This window comes from Lactuca saligna, chromosome 8 (genome assembly GCF_052625555.1).
Source record: "Lactuca saligna cultivar CGN05327 chromosome 8, ASM5262555v1, whole genome shotgun sequence".
NCBI classification, from domain to species: domain Eukaryota; kingdom Viridiplantae; phylum Streptophyta; class Magnoliopsida; order Asterales; family Asteraceae; genus Lactuca; species Lactuca saligna.
The window spans coordinates 11,323,764-11,349,966 of NC_136424.1; the positions used below are offsets into that span (position 1 = coordinate 11,323,764).

General features: G+C 36.3%; 3 protein-coding genes across 3 annotated transcripts; 2 read left to right on the forward strand and 1 right to left on the reverse strand.

Annotated features, from left to right (window-relative positions):
• Nucleotides 1-10,062: 10,062 nt before the first annotated feature.
• On the forward strand, nt 10,063-20,038 carry LOC145009395 (uncharacterized). Its single transcript, XM_078968102.1, has 2 exons — nt 10,063-10,316; nt 19,945-20,038. The coding sequence occupies exons 1-2, from the start codon at nt 10,063-10,065 to the stop codon at nt 20,036-20,038; spliced, it is 348 nt and encodes a 115-aa protein (XP_078824228.1).
• A 382-nt stretch (nt 20,039-20,420) lies between these two features.
• Nucleotides 20,421-22,480, reverse strand: LOC145009397 (uncharacterized). Its single transcript, XM_078968103.1, has 4 exons — nt 22,400-22,480; nt 21,677-22,309; nt 20,808-21,299; nt 20,421-20,738 (listed from the first exon to the last, which is right to left on the reverse strand). The coding sequence occupies exons 1-4, from the start codon at nt 22,478-22,480 to the stop codon at nt 20,421-20,423; spliced, it is 1,524 nt and encodes a 507-aa protein (XP_078824229.1).
• A 1,712-nt stretch (nt 22,481-24,192) lies between these two features.
• LOC145011885 (uncharacterized) lies at nt 24,193-25,831 on the forward strand. Its single transcript, XM_078970630.1, has 6 exons — nt 24,193-24,613; nt 24,871-24,919; nt 24,998-25,100; nt 25,188-25,358; nt 25,444-25,513; nt 25,588-25,831. The coding sequence occupies exons 1-6, from the start codon at nt 24,296-24,298 to the stop codon at nt 25,660-25,662; spliced, it is 786 nt and encodes a 261-aa protein (XP_078826756.1). The 5' UTR covers nt 24,193-24,295; the 3' UTR covers nt 25,663-25,831.
• The last annotated feature ends 372 nt before the right edge of the window (nt 25,832-26,203 follow it).

The window sequence follows — 26,203 nt, forward strand, 5'->3', positions numbered from 1 at the left end:
TTTTAAGAAAATCAGTACGTCAGAATGTCAATTTCAAAGATAACTAAGTACTTTCATTTTCCCATTACTTTCATAAAGGATAGTTCCACTTGAAAATTAATGGAAGCTATTTTCGAGTCAAGATAGTTATAAACTAGGGAAAACTTACATTTTACAAACGACAAACAAAACAGTCGAGTCTAGTACATTCAGTAGAAAGGGACCATAATGCTAACCTTATGATTCCTTAATGTATACTTCAAGGGATATATACTAATAGGATCCGACAGGTAATAGGATGTGTGCTTTCCGCTTCATTTCCTGATCCTTGTTTGGTTATGGGCTTAGAGCGGATTCACCCAGCCTATTATCCATTCGATCTTAGTTACATATATGTTTCGTATACACTAAGTCATCATAAGGGGTACCAGGTATGGGTCAGGTTATAGGGCACTAATTCAATGGACAGTTTTCTAGTACAAAACATACTTTTCAAACAGAAATTTTGGTATACAAAACTAGAAACTTACCAGTAAAGGGTTTAATCCATTTATTAAACCAATATAACTTAAAGGACCTTAGGTGATTAATTCTATAATACCTTAGGTTATACATCAGGGTTATATATAATCAATACCCGACAAATAGTCAGATGTGTGTCTTTCACCTCATTTCCTGTTCCTTATTTGATTGTGGGCTTAGGGCAGATTCACACAATTAAATATCTATTCGATATTAGATTATATATATAGTTAGTATAAACTAAGTGATTATAGAAGGAACCACTGTGGTTACTATTTTTATTATAAGAAATAAGGGTTTTTTAAAGAATCTTTTCATCAAATATAAAGGAACTATTGCAATTACCTCCGTGAGTACCAAGTGAATACACCAGGGTTATTTACAACAATGATCTAACAATCAATGGGATGTGTGTCATTTGCATCATTCCCTATTCCTTGTTTAGTTGTGGGCTTAGGATAGATACACACAATCAATTGTTTGTTTACTCTGAGTTTTATATAACTTGTATAGAAAGGATTGTATAGTCATTTTTACTTATCTTTCATCAAAGCAGGAAATATAGGATTTTCTGGAGGAACAGATGAACTTTTCTAAACAAAACTTACAACTTACTACAATTTACTAAGCTTTCTACAACTTACCTACATCACTAAAATCTTATGAACTCACCAGCTTAATTGCTGATCAACTCTTCCAAAATAACTCGTATTCTCAGGAAACTAGTAGACATGTACTCGCGTTGGGAATTCAGAAGATGGAGCATAATAGCTCCTAGTCTTGTTTTGTTATTTGTATATGTATTCTATGTTTTGTGAACACATACTTTGTAAACACTTTCTTTCTAATGAAATGGTTGTTCATTACTTTGATTACTGTGATGCATGTCTTGTGATACTAAACATGACGTCCTCCGCTCCCGAACGTTTTAGCCGTTCCAGTTTTGGGGTGTGACAACTAAATTGTTCACAAGTCGAGCTCGAGCTTCATTTTAAGGCTCGAATCAAGCTCGAGCTTCCTAAAAATTAAACGAGTCGAGCTCGAGCTTGGCCAGGCTCGGGCTCGGGCTCGGCTCGACTCATTTACACCCCTACTCACCTGATAAGATGGTGATTGGATAACACTTCGTTTCTTAAAACAATATTTTTCGATGAAACCAGGAGGTTTGCTCAAAAAACTGGGCTATGCGCGGGAAGAGTTTCGACACGAAAAACTCTTTTTCTTAGAGACTTCGGGCTCTCTGGGGCTTTCTTATGGTGCGAGGAAGGTTCCCTATGTTTTGGGGGGTTTAGTGTAACTTAAGAGAGAGTATACGGTGAAAGAGTGTAAATTTATGTAAAACAATTCGGGTTGCCTCGCACCCCTTTTATAGGTGCCTGAAGCTTCAAGTTATGCTGGGCGTAATCTTTGTTACACGGCGCGTATTCTCGTATGTTGGGCGTACTCTCGTACGTTGGGCATAGAAGCTACGTGTTCTTTGATCAGTTTTCGAGCTTCGAATGTGTGCAAGCTACACACATGCGTCCACCATGTGAAGGAATAGGGGGATGTGGACGACTCCGGACCATGCTTCAGAGTACGTGGACGTACTCCCCCGATTTTTTTTTAAACTTCAAAAATTCATAACTTTCGCATACGAGCTCCATTTTTAACGTTCTTTATATCCACGTGTATGTAAGACCGTGCTCTACAACTTTCGTTTAGACTCCGTCGGCTAATTTTGACATTATTTTTAAAGTTATGTTTTTAACAGGTCGGGACAAAAAGCCATTTAAAAATGCATAAGTTCTTCATCCGATGTCCGTTTTCGTCTGTCTTTTTACCGTTGAACTACTGTCGACAAGATCTTTGATTCTCATTTAGGTTGTGGCGGCTAAAAATCGATCGATTTATAATTCGAATTTCGAGCTGCACATTGATATGCCAAATCTTAGAAAATTCATAACTTCCTCAGACAAAGTCAGATCTGGATGTTCTTTTTATGTACGCTTTCGGTTTAACGTATACTAAGACTTTCATTTAAATTGCTAAGGCTAAAAATCACTTCATTGTAAACTCACTTTTTATGTCACACAACATCGTGTTGGTTTTGTCGTCGAACTTCGATAGGTCATAACTTCTTCACTATAACTCGGATTTCGGCGTTCTTTATATCTCCGGAATCCTTGTTATGACCACTACAATTTTCTTCATAGATATCAGGTTTAACTAACATTCTTTGATGCTTATTTTTATCCTTAATTTATTATATCATCATAATTAAATATAATGCACATAAATTTACATAATACTCAAATAATTTATTTTTTTATTACTTCAAAACGATTTACAAATGTTGATCTAGACTATTACATCATCCTTAATGCTTAGCCCATAAACACGGGCGTTAAAGGATGAGGCCCACAAGTCCAGATTTTTCATCCATCTCGGGGCGACGAAGATGTACAGAGATCTCCGTCCTGATTATTGGTGGCCCTATATGAAGCGGGATGTAGCCTGGTATGTTGAGAGATGCCTGACCTGCTGGAAGATCAATGCCGAGCACCAGAGGCCTCACGCCAAGACGCAACCGTTGGACATCTCTATGTGGAAATGGAAAGATATTACTATGGATTTCATCACAAATATTCTAAGGACTACACGGGGAGTGGATTCGATTTGGGCCATCGTGGATCAGTTGACCAAGAGGGCCCACTTCATTCCGATCCTGGAGAGTATTTCGGCCGAGAAGCTGGACAGCATCTACATAAGGGAGGTAGTAGCTCGTCATGTAGTACCAGTTTCCGTGATTTCCGATCGAGACGTGCGGTTCACTTTCAGATTCTGGAAGAAGTTTCACAATGAGTTGAGTACTCGTCTACACTTTAGCACCGCTTTCCACCCTTAGACGGATGATGAGAGCGAGCGGACCATCCAAACTTTGGAGGATATGTTGCGGTCATGCGTTTTAGACTTCGGTGGTAGTTGGGATACCTACCTTCCCTTGGCAGAGTTTCTCTACAATAATAGCTACCACGTGAGTATCGACCGTCCTCCCTTCGATATGTTATACGGGAGGAGTGCAGAACCCCGATATGTTGGGGCGAGGTTGGACAGAGGGTCATGAGGAGTACCGAAGTGGTACTCCAAGATGCCGGAGAGGATATCCGGAGCAAGCTTCAGACTGCTTAAAGTTGGCAGAAAAGTTATGCCGACAAGCGCCATTCGGACCTGGAGTTCTAGGTCGGGGATATGGTCCTCCTGAATGTGTCACATTGGAAAGGTGTCATCCGATTCAGAAAGCCAGGCAAATTAGGCCCAGGTATAGTGGTCCTTTCAGGGTTGCTGCCCCAGGTGGGCAAGGTGACATATAGACTAGATATGCCAACCAAAATTAGTCAGATTCACAGTACCTTTCATGTTTCCCAGCTAAGGAAGTGCTTGGTAGATGACTCTTTAGTGGTACCTCTAGAGGATATTCAGGTGGATGACAGCTTGAACTACATCAAACGGCCATTAGCTATCCTTAACAGGAAGTCGAAGGATCTGAGGAACGAGAGGGTTGAGCTGGTGAAGGTGCAATGTCAGTACCTCAAGGGATCGGAATGGACTTGGGAGCCAGAGGATAAGATGAGTGAGCACTACCCCGAGCTATTCCCAGATGCAACAGACTTCGAGGACGAAGTGTAATAAGTGGGTGAGATGACACCCCGATCCTGGTATGTATTTTATATTGAGTAGTCCATTTTTTCATAGGGACTCAAAAATTTGGAGGCCCAAACTCGTCGAGTAGAATATGAATAGTACACGAGACTTAAGTCATCTACTCGACGAGTCGAACGCCTCGACTCGATGAGTAGAGCTGCCAGGGTGAAGCCTATTTTTTAGGGTTTGTACCCTATTTAAACACCTTAATTGGCCTTCATTATATCCTCCATCACCTCCAAACCTCATTCACGAAACCCTAGCCCAACCTGAGACTTCTTGAGCCATTGTTATATGTTCGTGGTGGTTTTGAAACTTGAGAGGGAAGAGAAATATTAGGTGCTCTAGAAGAAGCAGGTAGATCCAGCGATTGTGCTACATTCCCAGCTCATTTGAGGTATGAAGTCCTCACATTGTTCATTTATTCATTAGATCTGTTCATGGGGTAGTTTAGGGCCATTTGGAGCTTGGTATGGAACCACTCATCGATGCAAGCTTGTTATGGAGTTGCAACTTCGGGTCTAGGGTCTTATAGGGACTCCATGGCATAAAGGTTCCAACTTTATGGCCATGGGAGTCCCACGCATCTCATGAACCATTCTTTAGGGATTTTTGGACTAAATAGCCCATACATGCATGTAAAGTTTGTAACTTTACGTGTTATATCAACCCTAGGAGGTCATATATATGCTTTGGATGCAATAAGCCTGACTGAAATCGACTTGATAGACTTGGACTTTAGGGGACTCGACGAGTCGCTCATATGACTCGACGAGTCGAGTCATGGTTCCCCCAACCTTTTCTGTTTTTGAGAAATCTTGTTGAGTCTAGAAGAGGACTGACTCAACAATATGGACATCTTTATGGTCTTAAAGATCAAAGAACTCGACGAGTTCAAGAATGAACTCGACGAGTTGAGAGCAAATATCCCAACTGATATGAAGCAGGACTCGATGAGTTCAAGGATGAACTTAGCGAGTCATGAGCAAAAGCTCCCGATTCTGTATGAAGGAGAACTCGACAAGGTAGGAGTAAAAAGTCTCGACTATGTAGAAGGAAACTCGACGAGTTGTTGAAAGACTCGATGAGTAGGATCGAAGTTCCAAAATTTTGTGGATTATGGAACTCGACGAGTTGGTGGGCCAACTCGGCGAGTTGAGTCAACCATGTGTTGACGTTGACCAGGGTGTTGACCTTGACTTTTACTTTGACCTGAGTTGACCCTTGAAAGCGTTATGTTTAACGAACCAATTTTACAAAGAAAATTTTTCATTTTTATGTTAATCAAAACCAATCTTATAAACCATAGTTTCCCAAACATATGTTTTCAAAATAACATTCATTACTTCATTGTTTTCCTTTTTAAAGATGAGAGGGTCCCAAATACATTAAAAAAGAGAGATAGAGTGTGTGCCACATCATCATGTCTTGCCTTTTCCCTTAGGCTCAAAGGTACCCGAAACAAATCAACAACCTATAAGCAAAATGCTTAGTGAGTTTCCCAGAGCATACCACACACATTCACATACACATATCCTGTTAGCTAATAATAAGCTATAACATGCCACAAAAACCATGCAATATTGTCCAGCAAGAATTCCATGGGCTACCCCACATGGTCTTTACCTAGGACTACCATGGGCTACCCCACATGGTCTTTACCTAGGAATGTCATGGGCTAGCCCACGTGGTCTTATATCCAATACCACGGGCTCCCCCCGGGGTCTTCCATACCAACATAATATCACATAACATATCAATTCATAAACGAATAACACACACATAACATGATCACATAATGGGCCGACCTTGGTACCAATCTTGAACGACCTCTCAACTGCAAGAAGTGTAAGAAATTTAGAAATCTTGTCCTCAGAGTCACCAGCGACAGGAATAAGCTCCTCAAACCTGAACGTTGCATCAAAACAAACAAAATAAGGGAAGTAAATTTTAGGATCCTTGATATCTAAATTTATTTACTACCCTTTTTAATCCATGTTTTTGGCAGGGAACCCCCCTCAAGAATCAAGTCGCGTCTCATGAAGAAATATTTTTCTTTCCAAGCGCCATCATTTTGTTTAGATTTCAGAATGAGGTGGGGTTTGTTTGCCTTAACTTTTAACATGAAACGAGAAGAACCGTAAGTATAAAGATCATAGAGGAAGGCCAACTTGGGTAATCCAATTTCCATATTCTTGGACTGGTTCAGGCGATCGATCCAAAAGAGGATCCTCCAAACCATAGACATAGTTTGGATATAGGAGATTTGGGTACTTAGAAAGAAATCATGAATAATATCGGTAAAAGGATAAGTTAAACCTAGAGTGAATGGGTATTCACGAAAACAAACCCACGTTGGAGACACAAAATCAAGTTTAACGATAGCCTCAAAAGGATGAAAAACCACATCAGAAGGGAAAGCCCCGATCGCTTTCAACGATTCCATGTCTTCATTGTCGAAAGAGCAAACCTTGTCATAGGTTAAGATTGCTTGATCACTAAAATCGTTCTCGGAAGGAATAATAACACCAGCTCGAGAGCAACTAGTTTTCTTAGCCATGACGAGGAAAATCGAAACAACGGAAGAACAAATTAAAAGAAAAAGGATTACCTTCACAATGAGATGATGACGACTTGGAAGAGTAATAAGAGGGGTTACCAGAAACCCTCATTTATAGCCAGGAAAAGATAATATAGATGATTTGACCATTTCTCAATTATCTCGATAAAGATAAGACCTATCCATTAAGGAATAATTTTAAATTATTCTTTTAAATTTAATTTAAGTTATTCCTTTAATATTTACGAAACTAACTCCTATATCTTCAGGAAAAACTTGGGGGAAATTGTCAGGGCCAGTGTCCTTACAATATGTAGGATCCTCAAATATCCAGGATCCTCAGCTACCTCGGGATCTCAGCTAATTACCATTATTATTTTTATTAATATTTATAACGGTCATATTTTGTCTATAACTAACATGTGTGCACAAGTAGTCAAGGGAAGACCTATTCTCAACGAATAATTACCTCACCAATGCTAAAGACCCGGAATACTTGGTCAAATAACGTTCATGAAGCTGGTCATAGAGGATCTCAGAAATATCGGACATGTTGTTGGCTAGTTTATACTATAAGTTGACACTTGTATTCTGCACAAGACACGCGGTCTTTTACTTGAAGCCTACTCTATGAAATTGTTCACTCATTCTTACTAAGAATTCACTGTAATCAACATTTTATATCAATAAAATCATCAAGGCAGATGATCATTATCACCTCCCAAGGTTTTATGTCGGAGATCCTAGCAATGATTAAGGGCTTTCCTTGTAAACCATTATGTCACTTTCCTTTACCATTTTCAATTACATATTTTGAACATCACGACCTCTCAGACTCTCATTCAATTTGGTTGATTAGCATTTCGGTAGTTTTTGACCAAAACATAACCCATGTTTAAATTTTTCCTATGAAGTTTGCATGTAGTTACAATTTGGATTAATCGAGGCAGTGACAGATCCCTTTGGAGGCCCGGAGGGGTCATGGCCTCCTCGATTTGCTTAGCCCAAATATGTATGTTTGGGTTTGTGTCAAAACGGGTATTGAAAACATTAAGTAAAGATATTTAATGTCTTCTAAATCAAAACAAACCCCCGAAGAAATTTGGTAATCTAAATCAAATCCCAACAAATCTTAGTCACCGTGATATTGTGAGACTCTATCGTATCATCAACAGATAACATATTTTATATTCTTTTGATCTAAAAGTACAAAATACTAATCAGAATCTAAATCTATCAAAACTTTTATAAAAACCACAAAAAAGTTAGAACACAAATTTCAGAAAAGTTCAAAAACAAAGAAAATAAGTCAAGGTCGCCGCCGGAAACCATAGTCATCCTCGTTTTAGAAGTAATTTCGGTCGATCGTCAATGCCGAAAATTGCTCCTATCCGTCGTCTTAGTAGTGATGACGGCCACTGTTAAATGTCGTCTCCAGGTATCTCGTTGTGTTTTCTTTCACACAATCATCGTCCTTACCATTTTTTTTGTCATGGTCTCCGTTCTTAAACTCATAATTTTCTTATTGTAATTGTTCTCTGATAAGAAAGTGTAATATTTTACTTTATTTTACCTATAAGCTCAACCCCCATATCATATCACTTTAACTATGTGCATTCAAAATTTCAAAAGAAAGACAATGCTCCGCTGTTAAAACTCAAATAAATTCTTTTAAAATTTTATGTATTTTTAAAGAGAAGTTGTTTCATAACTCTCTCTTCTTAAAAATAATAATATATATATTGTACTTATGATTTCAGTATTTTATAAACATAAATTAATTAGATTTCTTTCAAATCTTTCACCTTTCCAATATCTATTTATATACACTATTTGCAACCTTTTTTTACAAAACTTTTTTAAAGTTCTAATAAGTCTTTTGATAATGACTTTAACACATTTTTATTTGGTTCTATTTTCGGCCACTCCAATTTTGATGTTTGTCTTTCACCCTTCTGAATCCATGTGCGTAAAAAGTGGTCCGAAAACCTTGAGTTAGAGAAGTTTTTTTTTTTAAATTACATATATAAAAATAAAGTGTTTGGTTTATGTTATCCATAAAATGAATCATACATTATTTTAGCAAACAAGAGAAACTCTCCTTACTTTTTGTGGGTCACAAGACTATTTTCCTGACTTTTCTTTCCTTCACCTAAACTCATACCCAAGGAATGGGTTGGAAACTTCCCTCAATATTTTTTTATTTTAAATATATATATATATATATATATATGGGAAAAGTGAATATGTTGCTCTCATGTATGTAATATTAGGTATAGAACCATCAAAATTGATTTCAATTTTGATCAAAAAACACAATTTATTTCATTATTAGTTTCTTCCTATTGCTTTTGAGCTCATATTATTTCTTATTTCATAATTTATCTCCAACATCTATGTATATTTCGAATGTGTTGTTTATATTAGACCTCTAGTAGGCTTCATAACTTTCTTTGACACCTACCATATATATATTTCATTGGTTCTTTTTGATTTGTTATGGGAAGAAGTTTATTTGGTTTTTTATGAACAATTTCAATCTTTCACTATAGTTTTTTATATTAAATTTGAATATGAAGATTTATAGGTAGTTGATAATGTATTTTTATACATAGTTTGTGGTGCAAACTTAAATATTTAAAACTCCATAAAAGTATGTACAAAGTCTATCATCTAGTCTAATAGAGAATAGAACAAAGATGGTAGAGAGATTTGATTGCATTTTGTTAAAATTATGTAGTTTTTGATGGTTCTATACCTAATATTAGGTACATAACAGCCACATATTCCCTAAGCCCTATATATATATATATATATATATATATATATATATATATATATATATATATATATATATATATATATATGTATTATATTCATTTTGTAGGGAATTAAAAATAATAAGTTTTGATATATACTTTTATAATTTTTAGTAGGTATATAATTTTACTAAATATTAAAAAAGATAAAAAAGAAAAAAAATTAGTGAAATAGGAGAGAGGGGGGGGGGCCTTAGGCTTTACCTCTTCAAAATTATTTTTGGACAAAATTACAAAAATGGTCCCTATGGTTTGTCAAAAGTAACAAACTTAGTCTGTATCTATTTTTTTGATGCATTTGGCCATTGTGGTTTGTAAAAGTTGCATTGGAGGTCCTTTTTCATAACACTGTCAATTTTAGCCGTTTGGGGTCATTAAGTTGGGGGTATATTCGTCTTTTTACATTTGCTTCTCCACCCCCTTTAATAAGCCCTAACCAACGTTCACAAAAATCAACCTAGCATCTCTGAAATATCGAAGCTCTCCTCTCTTGAAAGAATGGTGATTTGTACTTGTGGAAGTGTTGTTGTGAGAGTCACATCTTGGACGGACCTCAACCCAGGAAGGCGATTCTGGTCTTGTGCTCGAAATGGTCGAAGCTGTCCATTTCTTGGGTGGGTGGACGATCCGATGTGCCATAGAGTTGTGGAGGTGATTCCCGGCTTGCTGAGGAGAATGAACAATGTTCAAATGATGTTGATTCAAGCTCGTGCAGATGTTGTGAAGCTCAAGTGGATGCTTATTCTGTCTTGGTTCTTTTTTTTCGTTTATATACGTATGCACTAAGTAGTAGTTGGATTTGGGGATGTATTTGGTCAGTGTATTTTGGATATGTAATGTCGGATGGTGTGTAGAACTGGAATGGGATATTACCAGTTGATTTTGGGATGGGATGTCATGTATTAGAATCTTAATTTAATGTATGGTTTTAGTTAATCAGTTTAATGGTATTTTTGATGGGTTTTATACAAACAATCCTATGTGTACATGCAACCCTAGCATTGGATCTATGTTTTCACTATTAGATACACAACATTATGAACACATAATAAAACACTAAAGATGATTGCTATTTTTGAAATTAACCAAGAAGGTTAGATTACATACCTCTTGTTGTTATATTGTAATAACAACTTGAATCTTCAAACCCTAAGTCTTGAAAGCAAGCACCACAAGTGTAGTGCCTCTAATGGCTCACAAACACTAAGAGCAATTAAAGAGGCTATAGAGAAAGAAGGAGAGGTATAAAATTCGTCCTTAAGAAGTCTTGGGAAGGTATGGACAAATTCATGAGCAAAATGGGTGTTTATATAGGTGTAGAGATAGGGTTTCAATCCTTATCCTTATCTAGTTGTTTGCCCACCAAGCAAACCATAAGATAAGCCTTAAATCCTTATCATGGACGAATTCTAAGGCCTTATCACCTTAAATTCGTCCAACCTATCCTTAGGATAATCCTTACCCTATTGTGTAACTATCACATAATTACAATTCAACCCCTCTAGTTTAATTAATTACATTTGATCACAAAATTAATTCTTAATTAATTATTGACCAATATTAATTAAACAAATATGATTTCTCCTTTAATATATTATTCTTATAACATATTAATAAATCATAATAACCTCTCTCTCTCTCTATTATTTCTCCAGTCAAGTTGCTTTGGTGAAGGCAACCCAAAAGGACCATGCACAATCGGGTCAAGTACTTACCAATTATTGTTACAGGCTTAGACACTAATCCAACAGTCTCCCACTTGGATAAGTCTAGTAACTATAAATGTAAGTACACTTCGATTTTCAATCGTAACTCTCAAAGACGCTGTCAAACTCTGATCTTATCAGTAACCTGTCCTTCAGATAAGGGATCATATATTCCTCCATTCTAGATATCGTATAGTCACGAGACATGGATTAAAATCATTCTCTCAGTCTATGTGCTGTTTATCGATTTCCAATTTACGACGACCGACTAATTGAACAAATCAAATTAGCCCTAGCCCGACCGAGCATTTACGTTTGTCATCACTAAATCATCGAGGGGCCCACATATATCGCTTTTATCCCACTCTGGGTAAAGGGAACTGATAAACTTCGACTCAATGTTTTGCTTGCACCCACTCACCAAATCACACACAACAATAAGTTTTATAACACCGAGTTACTGGTGCGTTTACATATTATCAATGTGCAACTGATTCCCAAGATACAACTCACACATCTCGGTTTCAAGAATACAAGATATTATCGTCTCACCAATCACTCGTGATAAAATCCATGAAGCGATCCAAGTGAACGTGGGTTTAATCCAATGCTCAAAATCATATTCATAAGCACTCATGAACGTCATAGCAAACCTTTGCTATGTCTAATACGCTCTTAGACAATCTACAAACCAATTCATGACAGTCTTCATTTATACTTACTTCCAACGTATGATTGACTGTGGTTCGTTTGAATAATTCAATTATTCTTAATAACCTCAATTATTCTGGAAGTCAAAACATGCAAAGTGAAACACAAAGTTAATACTAATCCTATATGGTCCCAAACCTTGAGTATAAACAAAACACCTTTATCTAATCACCATATTGATTACTCATTATATATTGTTTAACATTTCAGATAATCAACTTTATAACTTGAATTATAACCATAATTGTCCCATGCTCCAAGCATGCACACTATGGTTTTCTATGGTTTATCACATCGTGAAATAGATCAAGTGAACACATTTTCAATCATTCTCATTTCACAAATCCCAATTCTTTATCATAAGCACAAGAATATAAAATTCTTGTCACTTATAGAATATGTCAAATTCAAATACTTTATGCAATGATCCTCTTGTGAAGTTACGGCACAAAATCACAAAGACGCGGCCATCGAAGTCACAAGGTACTCTATCAAAATAGTTACAAAACTATTCTATAGATGTGATGTCTCTCACTCAAAGTACATTCTTTGAACATCCTTTTGCATAAAATTTTCTAATTTAGACATAAATTCTTAATTTCCAACTCCCATTTATGGAAACATTTCCATATTTACTATATGACAACTCATTCTTAATAGAATCTTATCTATTCATAATGATGTTGATATGGTCCATTCAATGTCATACTTCCAACTACTCACAAGCGACCAATCCTCAGCGAGTTTTGGATCGTCCTTTGATAGCTGTTTAATTATCTTAGTGAAAACCGATTCTTGTCCTTTTTCCCTCTTGATGCGCTAGACATTTGGAAGAATTTAGAAATATTATAGCATTTGCAATCGATCCTATACCCGAAGCGTATGGGACACGATGCATAATGTCTTACATGAAGATACGATACTCTATCGATCTTCTGCCATAACATTTTATGTGTCACGTTCTTACAATTCGAAGTATGAAGAGGGATACCGTAATCATAATCAAAATTTTAAGAATACACTATGTATCTTTTGACTAAATTTATTAAAATTTCTCAATCTAAGCTTTAGATCTTGAAACGAAGTACAATATTCTCTCCCTTAATTATAGCAAAACAACTATTCAATTCTTACAACTTTGCAAAGTATGACTCTTGTTTTCTATAATTAATATTGCTAACTTGCAATACTTGCCTTAATAATCATACAATCATAACATTTATGCTCCCACTATCATGATGATTATTATAAACATAACACTTATGCTCCCACTAGCTTTGACATGTATTTAGAGACATCTTAACTTTTAGAAAAACAATATCTATTGAATTTCTTAAGTTCATGTTTCTAATACCTAATGCTTTGATAATCTTTTATCTAAGCTTCTTAATCTCATACACCTTTATCCAAGATAGCTCATATGTGTGTCTTAAACAATTAAGACTAACTGCCAAATCTCACAATTCGAATCATGGAGAGGGATACCGTAACCATAATCAAATTTGAGAAAGCAATTTTACAATTGCTATCTTCTTAAAATCTCTCTTAGTGAAATCATTTTCTCATAGTCATTTTCATGAAGGAAAAAATCTTATGACACTTAGATTTTAATGGTGTATGTGTTCCTCTCCATGTGAATTTGTCAAAACCAAGGTTTACGACAAATTCAAACTCATATGGACCGAACTTTCTTAATCTTGATTTCTTGCCTTATGGTAGCACAACTGCCCATCGTGTCTTCCAAGTAGTTAAGCAACTCACCCTATCTCATCAATATACCATTCATTGATAAAGGTCCTTGCCTTTTATGCATTCAAATGAGAACTCGTAGGGCTCACATGCATAATTAACTCTATTGTAATGACATATAAACAAGATAATGTCAACACGATAGGTTGTAAATCTCAAGTCGTGTGCTAGTGATGTTAGATAAGGTTTATTTTGATTTGTTCTTGAAACCTTTCAATACAATTAAGACTCTCACTAACTCCTTTGCATATAAGATTCTCTTGTCAATAAACATTTCTTGACAAACAAATATTCAAGAGTTGGTGTAGTTTTTATCAAAACACTTCGTAAATAGGTCCTAGTTGGTCTTTGTCTTATCTAAGACATCACAACTTTCCTCATTTGATGAATGTTATAAACCTTCTTATTACTCAATGTCATAATCTTAACTCTAAGACTTGTTTTGGAATGAAGTATGATTGACTTCTTGATTTAACCATTTCTTCAATTCTTGATTCCTCTTCTTAGACATACAACTGTACTAAGACTTACTTAGAGGATCAATTGAGATATGATTCTTAATCATTAAGACCTATCATAAAAGGTACTCTCCCTTCTTCTTAGAATAGAGAAACTTTTATCTTTCTGCCTACTTGATTTTTCTTATTCGTTCTGCTTATTGATTTAAACTTTTACAGTCAACTAAGAATTACACTTATTCTCATAAGTGTAATCATATTTACTTAACCTTATTAAATCATGACGAATATCTTTGTTACTCTTGTGGTGGGCTTGATCAACACATAAGCTTGTGTACTTGATCTCCTAGTCCTTCACTTGACACGTTTTCAACGAATTAGTCTAATTTCCAAATGTGAAAGTTTATTCATTCATAATACAATTCTTGTTGTACGATTCCAAATCTCTATCCAATTAAAACTTGGGCGATGAGAAACTTTCCCTATTTCGTAAATTTTCGACATTTCTGTAACACCGTAAATTTCAAAACAAAATTTTCAAATTTTCGTAAAACATAATTCATTTAATATTCATAAAACAACCATATTAATTATCCAACTCAAGTCAATACAACATCCCAAGATCACAAATGTATAAACTCCGTGTGTGTGTACGGATCAAGCCGGCGCCTTCCCGCGGTCGTCACTAGTACCTGAAACAATAACATCAAACACTGTGAGCACAAAGCTTAGTGAGTTCCCCAAAATACCACATATAACACATATTAGCCAATCGAGGCTATAACTCTGTGGGTCCGTGCACCCAAACTCTGTGAACCCTCAGGTTCTAACTCTGTAAAAATGCACAGCATAAATCACATAGAAATAATGCAGTGCAACACATAACATACATAGCACACAAATACTCTATCACATAACTCTGGTTACCTACTCAAGGTAAAGTATAGTGAGAAGACTCACCTCGCGTATCTCGATATCTCACGAATCCTGGAAATCCCTCGTGCTCGATCCTCCCAGCTCTAATCCTCCTATATCATCACATGTCTCTGATTAACACATTATATTTCTAAGGTTGACTATCCCTAAGAAGTCAACACAGGTCAACTCCGGTCAACGGTCAACGGTTAATGGTCAACTTTGACCGGACTCGGCGAGTGCGCTATGGCGACTCGGCGAGTCTAGACATTTTCACCAACTCTCTAGAATTCCCTTTCTACACGTCGAGTACTCCCCCTGACTCGATGAGTTCCATCTGGAAGAATCGCGGGGCCACCCCGACTCAACTCGCCGAGTCTCAAGAACAACTCGGTGAGTCCCAGTTCGACTCAGTCCACCTATCGTCCCTCTCTAACTCACCCTGACTCACTGAGTCAACCTATGACTCGACTGGACCACTCACAGAGCGAACTCAAGGAAATCTTCAAACTACTCGCCGAGTCTGTTCATCGGACTCGGCGAGTCCATGCCATGCAACCACTCCATCTTGCTTCTAAGGTCAGATCTGCTTCCACAATCTATAGATTTGGCCTCCCTAGACTGATTCATCACGTAAAGCTCCTAGCTTGGTGTCCATAACACACCCCATGGATCATAAATAGAATTTTGACCTAAGGCATAAGGATTCCAATCCAAAACCTCCATTGATTCCCAAAAATCTTGGGCAAAGGGACACTCTGGACCTCCAAGGGTCCAGATCTATGGTTTAAACCACATAAGGGACCAAGGGAGCACTAGATCTTGCCACAAGAGGGTTCAACAAACCCTAAATCAAAATAAACATCAACAAGGAAGAAGATAGCTCGAAATTATTACCACAATAGTGATGCTCTAGACTCCAAACTCTCAGAAGTGGCTCCACTTGCCTTCCCTTAGCTGGTTCTCCCTTTCCTTGCAAAAATGGCACCTCGAAGATCAATAATGGCCTCCTACTTTGCTCCAAACGCTCACACTCGATTAGGGTTTCACTCAAGGGACTGGTGAGCACAAAATACGGCCATACGGCCCTTTAAATAGGTCCCAAACCCGAGACATTAGGGTTTCATTACACAGCGCGGACTCGCCGAGTCCAGGCGCGAACCTGCGTCCAGAACCACGACCCTACTCGGCGAGTCTGAGCTCCAACTCGCCGAGTCCCCTCTCAGAATACCAAAATCATAATCATAAAAGATACCTGGAAATCCGGCTGTTACAATTTCCACAAACAACATAATTAAAAATCACATCCATTTGTTGTAAATATACGAACATCAATTTTTCATAACGATTTCATTGCAAGGAAATAAATAAATAAACACGTCAAACAAAATTTATTTCATTTATAAAAGCAGCGGAAAACATTTGTCCTTACAATGCAAAATCAACTGAAAAACTATGTAATAAATATTCCTAACAACTCTATCTAAGCTCAAAATCTAATCTTCGAATCCATGTCTTCGTGATTAGATTCATCTTGCTATTTCATCAAGCTTCCTCTCTTTTCATCGATCCTGCAAAACATTCAAATGCAATCTTATCACATTATGTATTAAGAATCAACGAATAGGAACTTGATCGATTTAGATAGTGGATTTTACTTGAATCATAGTCATACTCTTTGACTCTCCCATCTTCTGGACTCTTTAGGCTCTTAGGGCAGACTTGTATCCAACGCCCTTTCTCTTGGCAACAAACGCAGGTCGGTTCTCCTAGAACGTCCTCGGAAGCATGGTTGGTTGACTTTCCCAACAAATACGCTACATTTTTTTCCAAATTATTTCTGATTCAGCAACAATGAGCATGTAAGTTAGGTCAATGAGGCTTTCGTCATGATCCATCATATAATACTTTCTTTTGAACTCATTATATGATTCGGGAAGTGACTGCAGAACCCAGTTCATAGCCAACTTATCCGGGAATGACACTCCCAACATCCTCAACCTATCAATGTGTGATTTCATTCCTAGATCGTGGGCACACACGGGTTACCATCTTCATGTTTCATTTCCAATAGGGCTTTAGTGACATTGAACCTTTCAATTCTTCGATCTTGTGGGTTAGGGAGAACAAAGGGAGGAGGAGGAGGAAGTGAAGCATGATTTCTTGTTCCTCGATCGAATCGTGGAATATCATCTTCATGAGGAATGCTTGTTCCACGGGATTTGGGAAGACCATAGTTGTCAAACTTTGACATCTACAAAACGGGATAAAACAAATTCAAGTTAGTTGATTGATTGAGTCCTTAGTAAATCACCCAAATGAGATACTAAGGCTAGGACCCAACACAATACGCTACAACCTAGAAGAGGGATGCCATAATCTAGTTGCAGAATATTTGAAGGTAAGTGAATGACGATTCACTAATTTCCACCATGAAAAACAAAAAAGAAATTTAAGTTTTAAATCTATGAAAACTCCTAGATTCTTTGAGATTCATTGAACATTTCAATGGCATGTTTAAATCTCGATATGCCCCTCTTGTTTGTGACTGGGATGCCGAGGATCACAAAGCGGGTGTGAATAACCATGCAAACTTACATGGTGTCCTCACATGTTACAATCACCTATTCGATGTGCCGGTAAACCACACATGTTCCACCGAACTATGACAAACATTGAGTCACCCTTTGCAACCTCTGCTTAGAACCATTTAGTGTGCCGGTAAACCACACACGCTCCACTAACGTCTTCGCAAGGGCACAAAGTGTAATTTCATGGAATTGCATCAATTCACTTTTGCCTAAGTAACTAAGATTGGGAATTTGAAAAACATTTAGTTACTTTGTATTTCATTATACTTATAATGGAAGGTTTTTTCCTATCCTACCCGTTCGGCTAACGACCCTCCACTAGTCAAGAGTGCGGTGGGTAAGAGTGGATACCCATTCAATCGCCATTTTATAGGCAATTTCCTTAAACACCCCTTATAGACCAGCTTCGTGAATGAGGCCTACTAACGGTAAGACTAACTTTTACTTATACATATATATATATATATATATATATATATATATATAATGTTAGACTTTTAATGTTATATATAGTATAGGGTGTGTTTTATACTTTAAAAATACTAGGTGGTCAAATATAACAATTATACTTTTAATTGTAAACCAAAACTTTTATGGATTTATTAAACTTCTTTTAATTATACACCTTAATTAATTAATAAAACCATAAGGGTGTGATTTGAACTTTTCAAAACAATACTAGAGTTTTAGAATTTAACATTCCTAAATTAAACTTTTAATCAACTTTTATATTCCAAAACTTGAGGGCAAGTTTTGAAACATTTCAAAACATTAGGGTTTAGAATTTAAATATGCATCAAAATTAAACTTTTAATCAAAATTAAAATTCCAAAACTTGAGGGCAAGTTTTGAAACTTTTCAAAACAATTTAGTTTTAATTTCTCTTAAAATTTTCGAATTTATGACATGTAAATTAAAATTTTAAATATTAAAACTCTTGATTTAATAATTATCTTGAATTAGACTATTAATTTAATTATTAAATCATAAGGGATTATCTAAATCATGAGGATAATTACCATTTATACATTTAAGATATCCTAATCCCTTAATTATCTCTCTAGATTTCGAAATTATGGTTAGGATAATGCAAAATCTATAATTACCATATATAACAATTAGAAGATAATTACAATATATGAGATAATCCAAATCCCTAAAATTTAGGATCTTATCTTGGGGAGGAGGCTAATTTCGAAAATCAAGGGATTAAAACAAACCCTAGATTTCGAAATTTAAGGGTTTAAGGAAAGGATTTGAAGATCTTATTCAAACTCTTTCAAATTAGGGTTTGCAAACCCTAATCTCGAAAAACCCTAGCCTCCTAGGGTTTATTGGCAATAAACCCTAATATGTCAAGTTCATACAATTGAATAAACTAATTGAAAATAAGTTAACCAAAGGCTCTGATACCACTGATGGGTTTTATACAAACAATCCTATGTGTACATTCAACCCTAGCTTTGGATCTATGTTTTCACTATTAAATACACAACATTATGAACACATAATAAAACCCTAAAGATGATTTCTATTTTCGAAATTAACCAAGAAGGTTAGATTACATACCTCTTGTTGTTATATTGTAATAACAACTTGAATCTTCAAACCCTAAGTCTTGAAAGCAAGCACCACAAGTGTAGTGCCTCTAATGGCTCACAAACACTAAGAGCAATTGGAGAGGCTATAGAGAAAGAAGGAGAGGTATAAAATTCGTCCTTAAGAAGTCTTGGGAAGGTATGGACGAATTCATGAGCCAAAGGGGTGTTTATATAGGTGTAGAGATAGGGTTTCAGTCCTTATCCTTATCTAGTTGCTTGCCCACCAAGCAAACCATAAGATAAGCCTTGAATCCTTATCATGGACGAATTCTAAGGCCTTATCACCTTAAATTCGTCCAACCTATCCTTAGGATAATCCTTACCCTATTGTGTAACTATCACATAATTACAATTCATCTCTAGTTTAATTAATTACATTTGATCACAAAATTAATTCTTAATTAATTATTGACCAATATTAATTAAACAAATATGATTTCTCCTTTAATATATTATTCTTATAACATATTAATAAATCATAATAACCTCTCTCTCTATTATTTCTCCAGTCAAGTTGCTTTGGTGAAGCAACCTAAAAGGACCATGCACAATTGGGTCAAGTACTTACCAATTATTGTTACAGGCTTAGACACTAATCCAACAATTTTGTCTTATGTTAATTATAAAGCATTGTTTTTTTATTGATCAGGAATATTGGAATGGAATGGAAAGAGTTGTGTCCATTTATCAAAGATTGGAATGGAATGATTTGTGTCCATTTATCAAAGATTGGAATGGAATGAGAAAAATAAAAAATCAAAACCCTATAAGCAAACAATGGAATGGAATGTGTTTTGGTCATTTATCAAACAATGGAATGGAATGAGTTTTGGACATTATCAAACAATGGAATGGAATGATTTTTGGTCATTATTAAACAATGGAATGGAATGAGAAACACATACCATATCAAAACATGATAACTGAGATCATTATAACCAGAAATGTAGCATGACATATGGCTAGTATCAACTTAATTACATAACTGATTTAGGTAGTTGCAAAAAGATGTAATTATCTAGATTAAACATGTTTTAACAAAAGCATCAACACAAGTTTATAATCTTAAACAAAAGGTAGCCAAATAACTTGATTAGTCATGCTTTCATCTGTATCCAACTTCACTTAGGTCCTACTTGAGGCTTTTTTTCCCTTGTCTATCTTCTCTGCTCTTAACCCACCCATGAAATCTTCACCTGATCCACCCACTGAACCTTGACTTGTTCCACCAAATGCATCTTTACTTGATCCACCGACACCACCTTGACTTGATCCACCCACTGCTCTCTGACTTGACCCCCCTTGCCCCTTACATGTTCTAGAGTTATGTCCTTTGTTATGACACTTGGAACAAGTAACAGTCAAGAATTTCCTAGATAGGTTTTTTGATTGGTTAGTAGGCTCATCTATAGCCCTCCTCCTCTTTTTCTTTGGCCTTCCAACCTACAAAAATATTAAGGAAATGTTAAAACAGGATGAATAATAAATTATGTTAACTAACATTCAACTTACTTGTGTGTGATGTGTAGGTGGTATAAGAGTGGTTGGACATCTAGATTTTGGCCACATGCTCCTGCCATTGATTGGATCTATTTTGTTACAATACATTGCCATCCTTGTTTCTACCTTATAACAAGGATGCACCCAATATTCAGGTTGTTGGGATTTTTCACCATTTTGAATATGTTCCCATATTGCACAAACTCCATGCCTGCAGACTATCCCTGTTATCTCCCAATACCTACAACTACATGTACCCTCTTTCAAGTTGACCACATACTGATCAAACATCATACCAGTCACTTGATATTTTCCAGATTCACTAGAGAGTGCCCTATATTTGCTTGTAGTTGTTTTAATTGTATCAAGTATGGTAGTTGCAGTAGGGGTTAATAGACTTTTGCATTTATCAATTTCTTTTTGTACAATGCAATGTCTCTTCATCAAGTACACTCTTATGTACTCCAAACATGTAATTATAGGCTTGTCCCTTCTATGCTCTAGCTTAGATTTGAATACTTCACAAAAATTGTTTAAAAGACAATCTGAATGGGCTCTACCTGAGAAATGAGACCTAGCCTAATGAATTGGAGGAATCTTACTTAGCCATTCATGAGCCTCTGCACTGAAATCTTTGAACTCATCCATTGACCTTTCAAAATGCCTAATGGTTGTATGTGTAGCACAACTCCATAAGTGATCTCTAAACTCTTCTCCCCTCTATTGCAACTTCATGTTTTCATGTATATGTCTCAAACACCATCTATGCTCTGCATTTGGAAACATTTTTTCTATTGCATGTATTATGCCCTACATATAATGTAAATTATAGTTAGTATTGTTACAAGCTTTAAAAGATACTTATGTTATATGTATTATACCTTTTGTCTGTCAGATACAAAAGTGAAGTTGCATGATGCATCCAAATCCAAATCATCACCAAGGCATTCTAAGAACCATGTCCATGAACTTGTTGTCTCAGCTTCCACAATTGCATAAGCTAGTGGATATATTCCATTGTTGGAATCAAGACCTACAACTGTTAGAATTTGTCCAGGGTGTGGTCCTTTCAAGAAACATCCATCCAATCCTAATAATTCCCTTTTTCCAGATTTGAACCCCAACTTAAGTGCTCCAATACAAATGTATATCCTCTTGAAAATATGAGTTTGAACATCAGGATTTGGTTCATTACACACTTCTAGCTTCACTGTTGTACCTGGGTTATTGGTTTGTAACTCCAAACAGTAATCTCTCAGCAAATTATATTGTCTTTCGTAGTCACCATACAGTTGTTCCTTTGCAATTGATTTAGCCCTGAACACCTTCATTCTTGATATGCTTAATTCCAAATCCATTTGAAGCTCTTCTTGTAAGGCTGTTATTGGGATGTGAGGGTTGGAATCCACTTTTTGGAGAATAGTGCTTGCAAGATATCTAGATGTACATGCCTTCACATTTCTACTTTGTAAGCATAAATGCTCATCAAGAACTGTCTTCACCAACCATTGTTCCTATTCCGTAGATCTAGATATCTGAATAGCAAAAGGACAAGAATCTTTTTGTGAAATTATAGTTTTGCCCTTCGATGTGGCTTTACTTACAGTGGAGGGCCCACCATCAGTGGAATCTGGAACCACCCCTTTACACTTGACTCTTACTCTCAATTTTTCATTTTTTGCCATGTGTAGGGCCCTCCTTGTTTTTATTGAAAGCATCTTCACGTGACCTTGTATATCTTTTTTGGTTTTAAAAGCTTGACCCACAAAAAATGGTGTAACATGAACTACCCCAGAAGAACAACGCACCTTCTTGTTCAGGTTTTTTAACATTCTCTTCCTTAGGTCTTCCTCATATCCTGCACTTTCAAACTCATCATTGTTGATCACACCTAAATCATCATTTTGATTTAAATCTAATTATATGTTTGGACCTTGTCCAAACCATTCAAACTCATCCACACAACTGTGAAACTCTCTCATATCAACCTCCCAGTCATCTAAAATATCTTCTGGGTCAACAATGTAGTCAAAATCATCATCTTCTTATGTATGCTCTTCTAAATCATCTTTTGAATCCTCTGCATGCCCTTGTTCATCTTCTTCATCTTGTTCTTCTCCAGCTTCAACCTCTCTTTCAAACTCACCTATATTCTGATATCCATCACTACTAAAAGGCTCAAAATCATCTAGCATTTCCCTATGATTCTGGCAATTAATATCAATTGTAATTTCTTGCATTGTATCAGTTTCTTCTGGTATAGGGAAATACGAATCATCCTTAAACTCATTAATCATGTCTTGTTTGTTTGGCTCAAAAGGAACTAGGGACATGGAAAAATCATACACACCATCTTCTCTCTGAGCTTGATTAGATGATTCTTTAAGTGGGACATTCATGTCTAATTTCTTGCTATACGAACCAATTCCCTTCTTCTTAGGCCTAATCCTATTAAGCTGAGGAGAAGGATCATCATCCAGTTGCTCAATAACAACTTTACTTGGGGACATGAAGTAAGTATGAAGTCTTGTAGAACCATGTTCAACGTACACATTAATCACTCTGTTTTAAGGGACAAATTGAGTCATAGATATAACGTCTTGATCATTTCCTAGAGCCTTCAATCCAAAATCTAAGTCTAGATTAGGAATTCTATAATGATAGTATATTGTGTCATCCGCAGAATACCTTATCTCACGAATCATGTCATTTAGATCATGAACTAAAAAAAGATCAGTGTCAACAAAGTCATAGAATGCCAACCTTCCCTCAACGTACTTTCTTCCTGGGAACTTTGAAAAAAATCCACCATGATGTATTTTTAAAGTGAAGAAATTGTCATGACCATCTGAAAAAGAAAAATGATGAGCCTTGAATATATAAAACAAGAAACACCAAACAAAAGATGATACAACTTACTGTAATCTTTATCAAGGTCGGGTGCAATCATATGAGGACCACGTAAATTCCACATACAAAGTACCATTTTCAGTTGATAAAACCTAAAATCGGATGGGAGGGATGAAGGATGAAGATCGTCAAGATGATCAGTAGGCTAAGGTGAAGAGGAGAAGAATGGGGTTTCTTGGACTCTGCTTAATGAGGATAAGTTAATGACGTATCGTTGCCTAATCTATCTTAAATGAACGCCAAACGTAAAAAGACGAATATACCCCCAACTTAATGACCCCAAACGGCTAAAATTGATGGTGTTAAGAAAAAGGACCTCCAATGCAACTTTTACAAACCAAAATGGCAAAATACATCAAAAAAATAGATAGGGACTAAATTTGTTACTTTTGACAAACCAAAGGGACCATTTTTGTAATTTTGTCTTATTTTTGACAACATTTGATAAAAATCTTAGACATCGTTCTTTAGGCCCACGTTGTTTCACCATCATCGTTACTCGGCTGACTCTGTTGTGGACTCCTAGGAATAACGCAACTCGCGCACTACCCAGACTCTCACACTACCACTCAGCCCAGTGTGCTAAACAAATGCCCCCAATTTCACCATCAATCGCATCAACAGTTCTCAGTTCTCTCTCTCATCTATCCCTAAACCCTAGACCCATATTCAGATATACAACGCCAGAATCTCGGATCAGCACTTCTGTTGCTTTTCGAACTGTTGTAAAAAGATCATTCTCCTTCCTGCAACGAAGCGGTGCAGTTAGAGCTTCATCGAGTATGTCTTCCAATGGAGGTGGCGCTGAGAAAAGCATGGCTCACTTCAATCTGTCTCCCACGAGCGCCCTGAAGATTCAGAAAGGAGATATCACTCGTTGGTTCATCGATGGCTCCTCCGACGCGATTGTATGTGTATATGATTGTGTTGATTGTTTGGTTTTTCCATACAGAATCGATGATATTGTTTTTGGTAAAACATATATAAATGATTGAGGCTATCTAATCATCGTACCTTTAGATTGCATATAAACAATTTTTATTTCGCGGTGATGAGATTTGATGCCTTTTTGAACTAAACCTCTAAGTTTCGCTTAAACTATTGTCAAAGCAATTGCAACCTGTTTTCAAGCGTTTCATCTGTGATTTATAGATATTATGCACAGGTTAATCCAGCAAATGAGCGAATGCTTGGTGGTGGTGGTGCTGATGGAGGTGATTCTCTTTCCAAATCCAATCCAACCAAATCCATTTTCCATAACGTTTTTAACAAAATTTGTGTAATTTTAATAGCTATACATCTAGCTGCTGGCCCAGAACTTCGAACAGCATGTTATGAAGTTCCTGAAGTTCGCCCTGGAATACGTTGCCCAACTGGAGAAGCAAGAATCACCCTGTATGTTCTCAAGATCTAAACTCCATTTAGTCCTTCATTAACATTTACTTTGTATTTCTTGAACTCATGATTGAAGAATTTACACAGAGGGTTTAAATTGCCTGCATCTCATGTAATCCACACTGTTGGTCCTGTTTATGATGAAGATGGCAATGCTGCAGCCTCATTGAGTAATGCATACAGGAACAGTTTGCGTGTTGCAAGAGAGAACAATATTCAATATATTGCATTTCCTGCCGTATCATGTGGTGTCTATGGGTGGGTTCATTAAGTTTCTAGTTCTTTTATAAATATAACAGATCATAAACTGACAGAATGTGTAATTAACTAATTACCATTTCAGATATCCTTTTGATGAGGCTGCAACTGTGGCCATATCCACAATTAGAGACCACTGCAATGACATTAAAGAGGTACTTATGCGCCTTTTCATTGTGATGTTGATTGAAAATGATGGTCTCCAATATTTGCTTATATCTGTTTGCAGGTTCACTTTGTGCTATTTTCTGATGATATCTACAATGTTTGGGTGAAAAAAGCTGAAGAAGTACTGAAAAACTAGCACATTTAGCTTGAGAAATGTGATCTTTTATCTCCTGGATATTGTATTCTAGATCCATATTTTCTGTTTATTGTTTTAATTTTCTGGTTTGTTACTTGATGTAGAGTTGGTGACAGTTATTAATTAGTTTGAACTTATTATTATCAAATAATATTTCCTTTTTTCGGCATCAAGTAAAGATTTGGCTATAATAAGCCAAAAAAAGGCTACACACACCTTAAAAACACCATCGCCTTGCATACTTCATCTAATGGACTGTTATATCAAGGGTGGTTATCACAATCTCCCATTCAATACACCGTCGCCTTCCCACTTCAAAAAAGAATGCATAACTTCAAACATCACTAACAATGTATAAGATTTTAGTACTCCACTGTCAAACTTTCACATAAATCATTATTAAGTGATCTTGTTGGCTCGTAAAAAGAATATGAAAAGACATAGCAAGGAATAAGAGCCTGAAGAAAAAAAAATCACTAACACACTATCACAAAGAAACACACCAACATGCACATATTGGTCAGATTGCTTACAAACACAT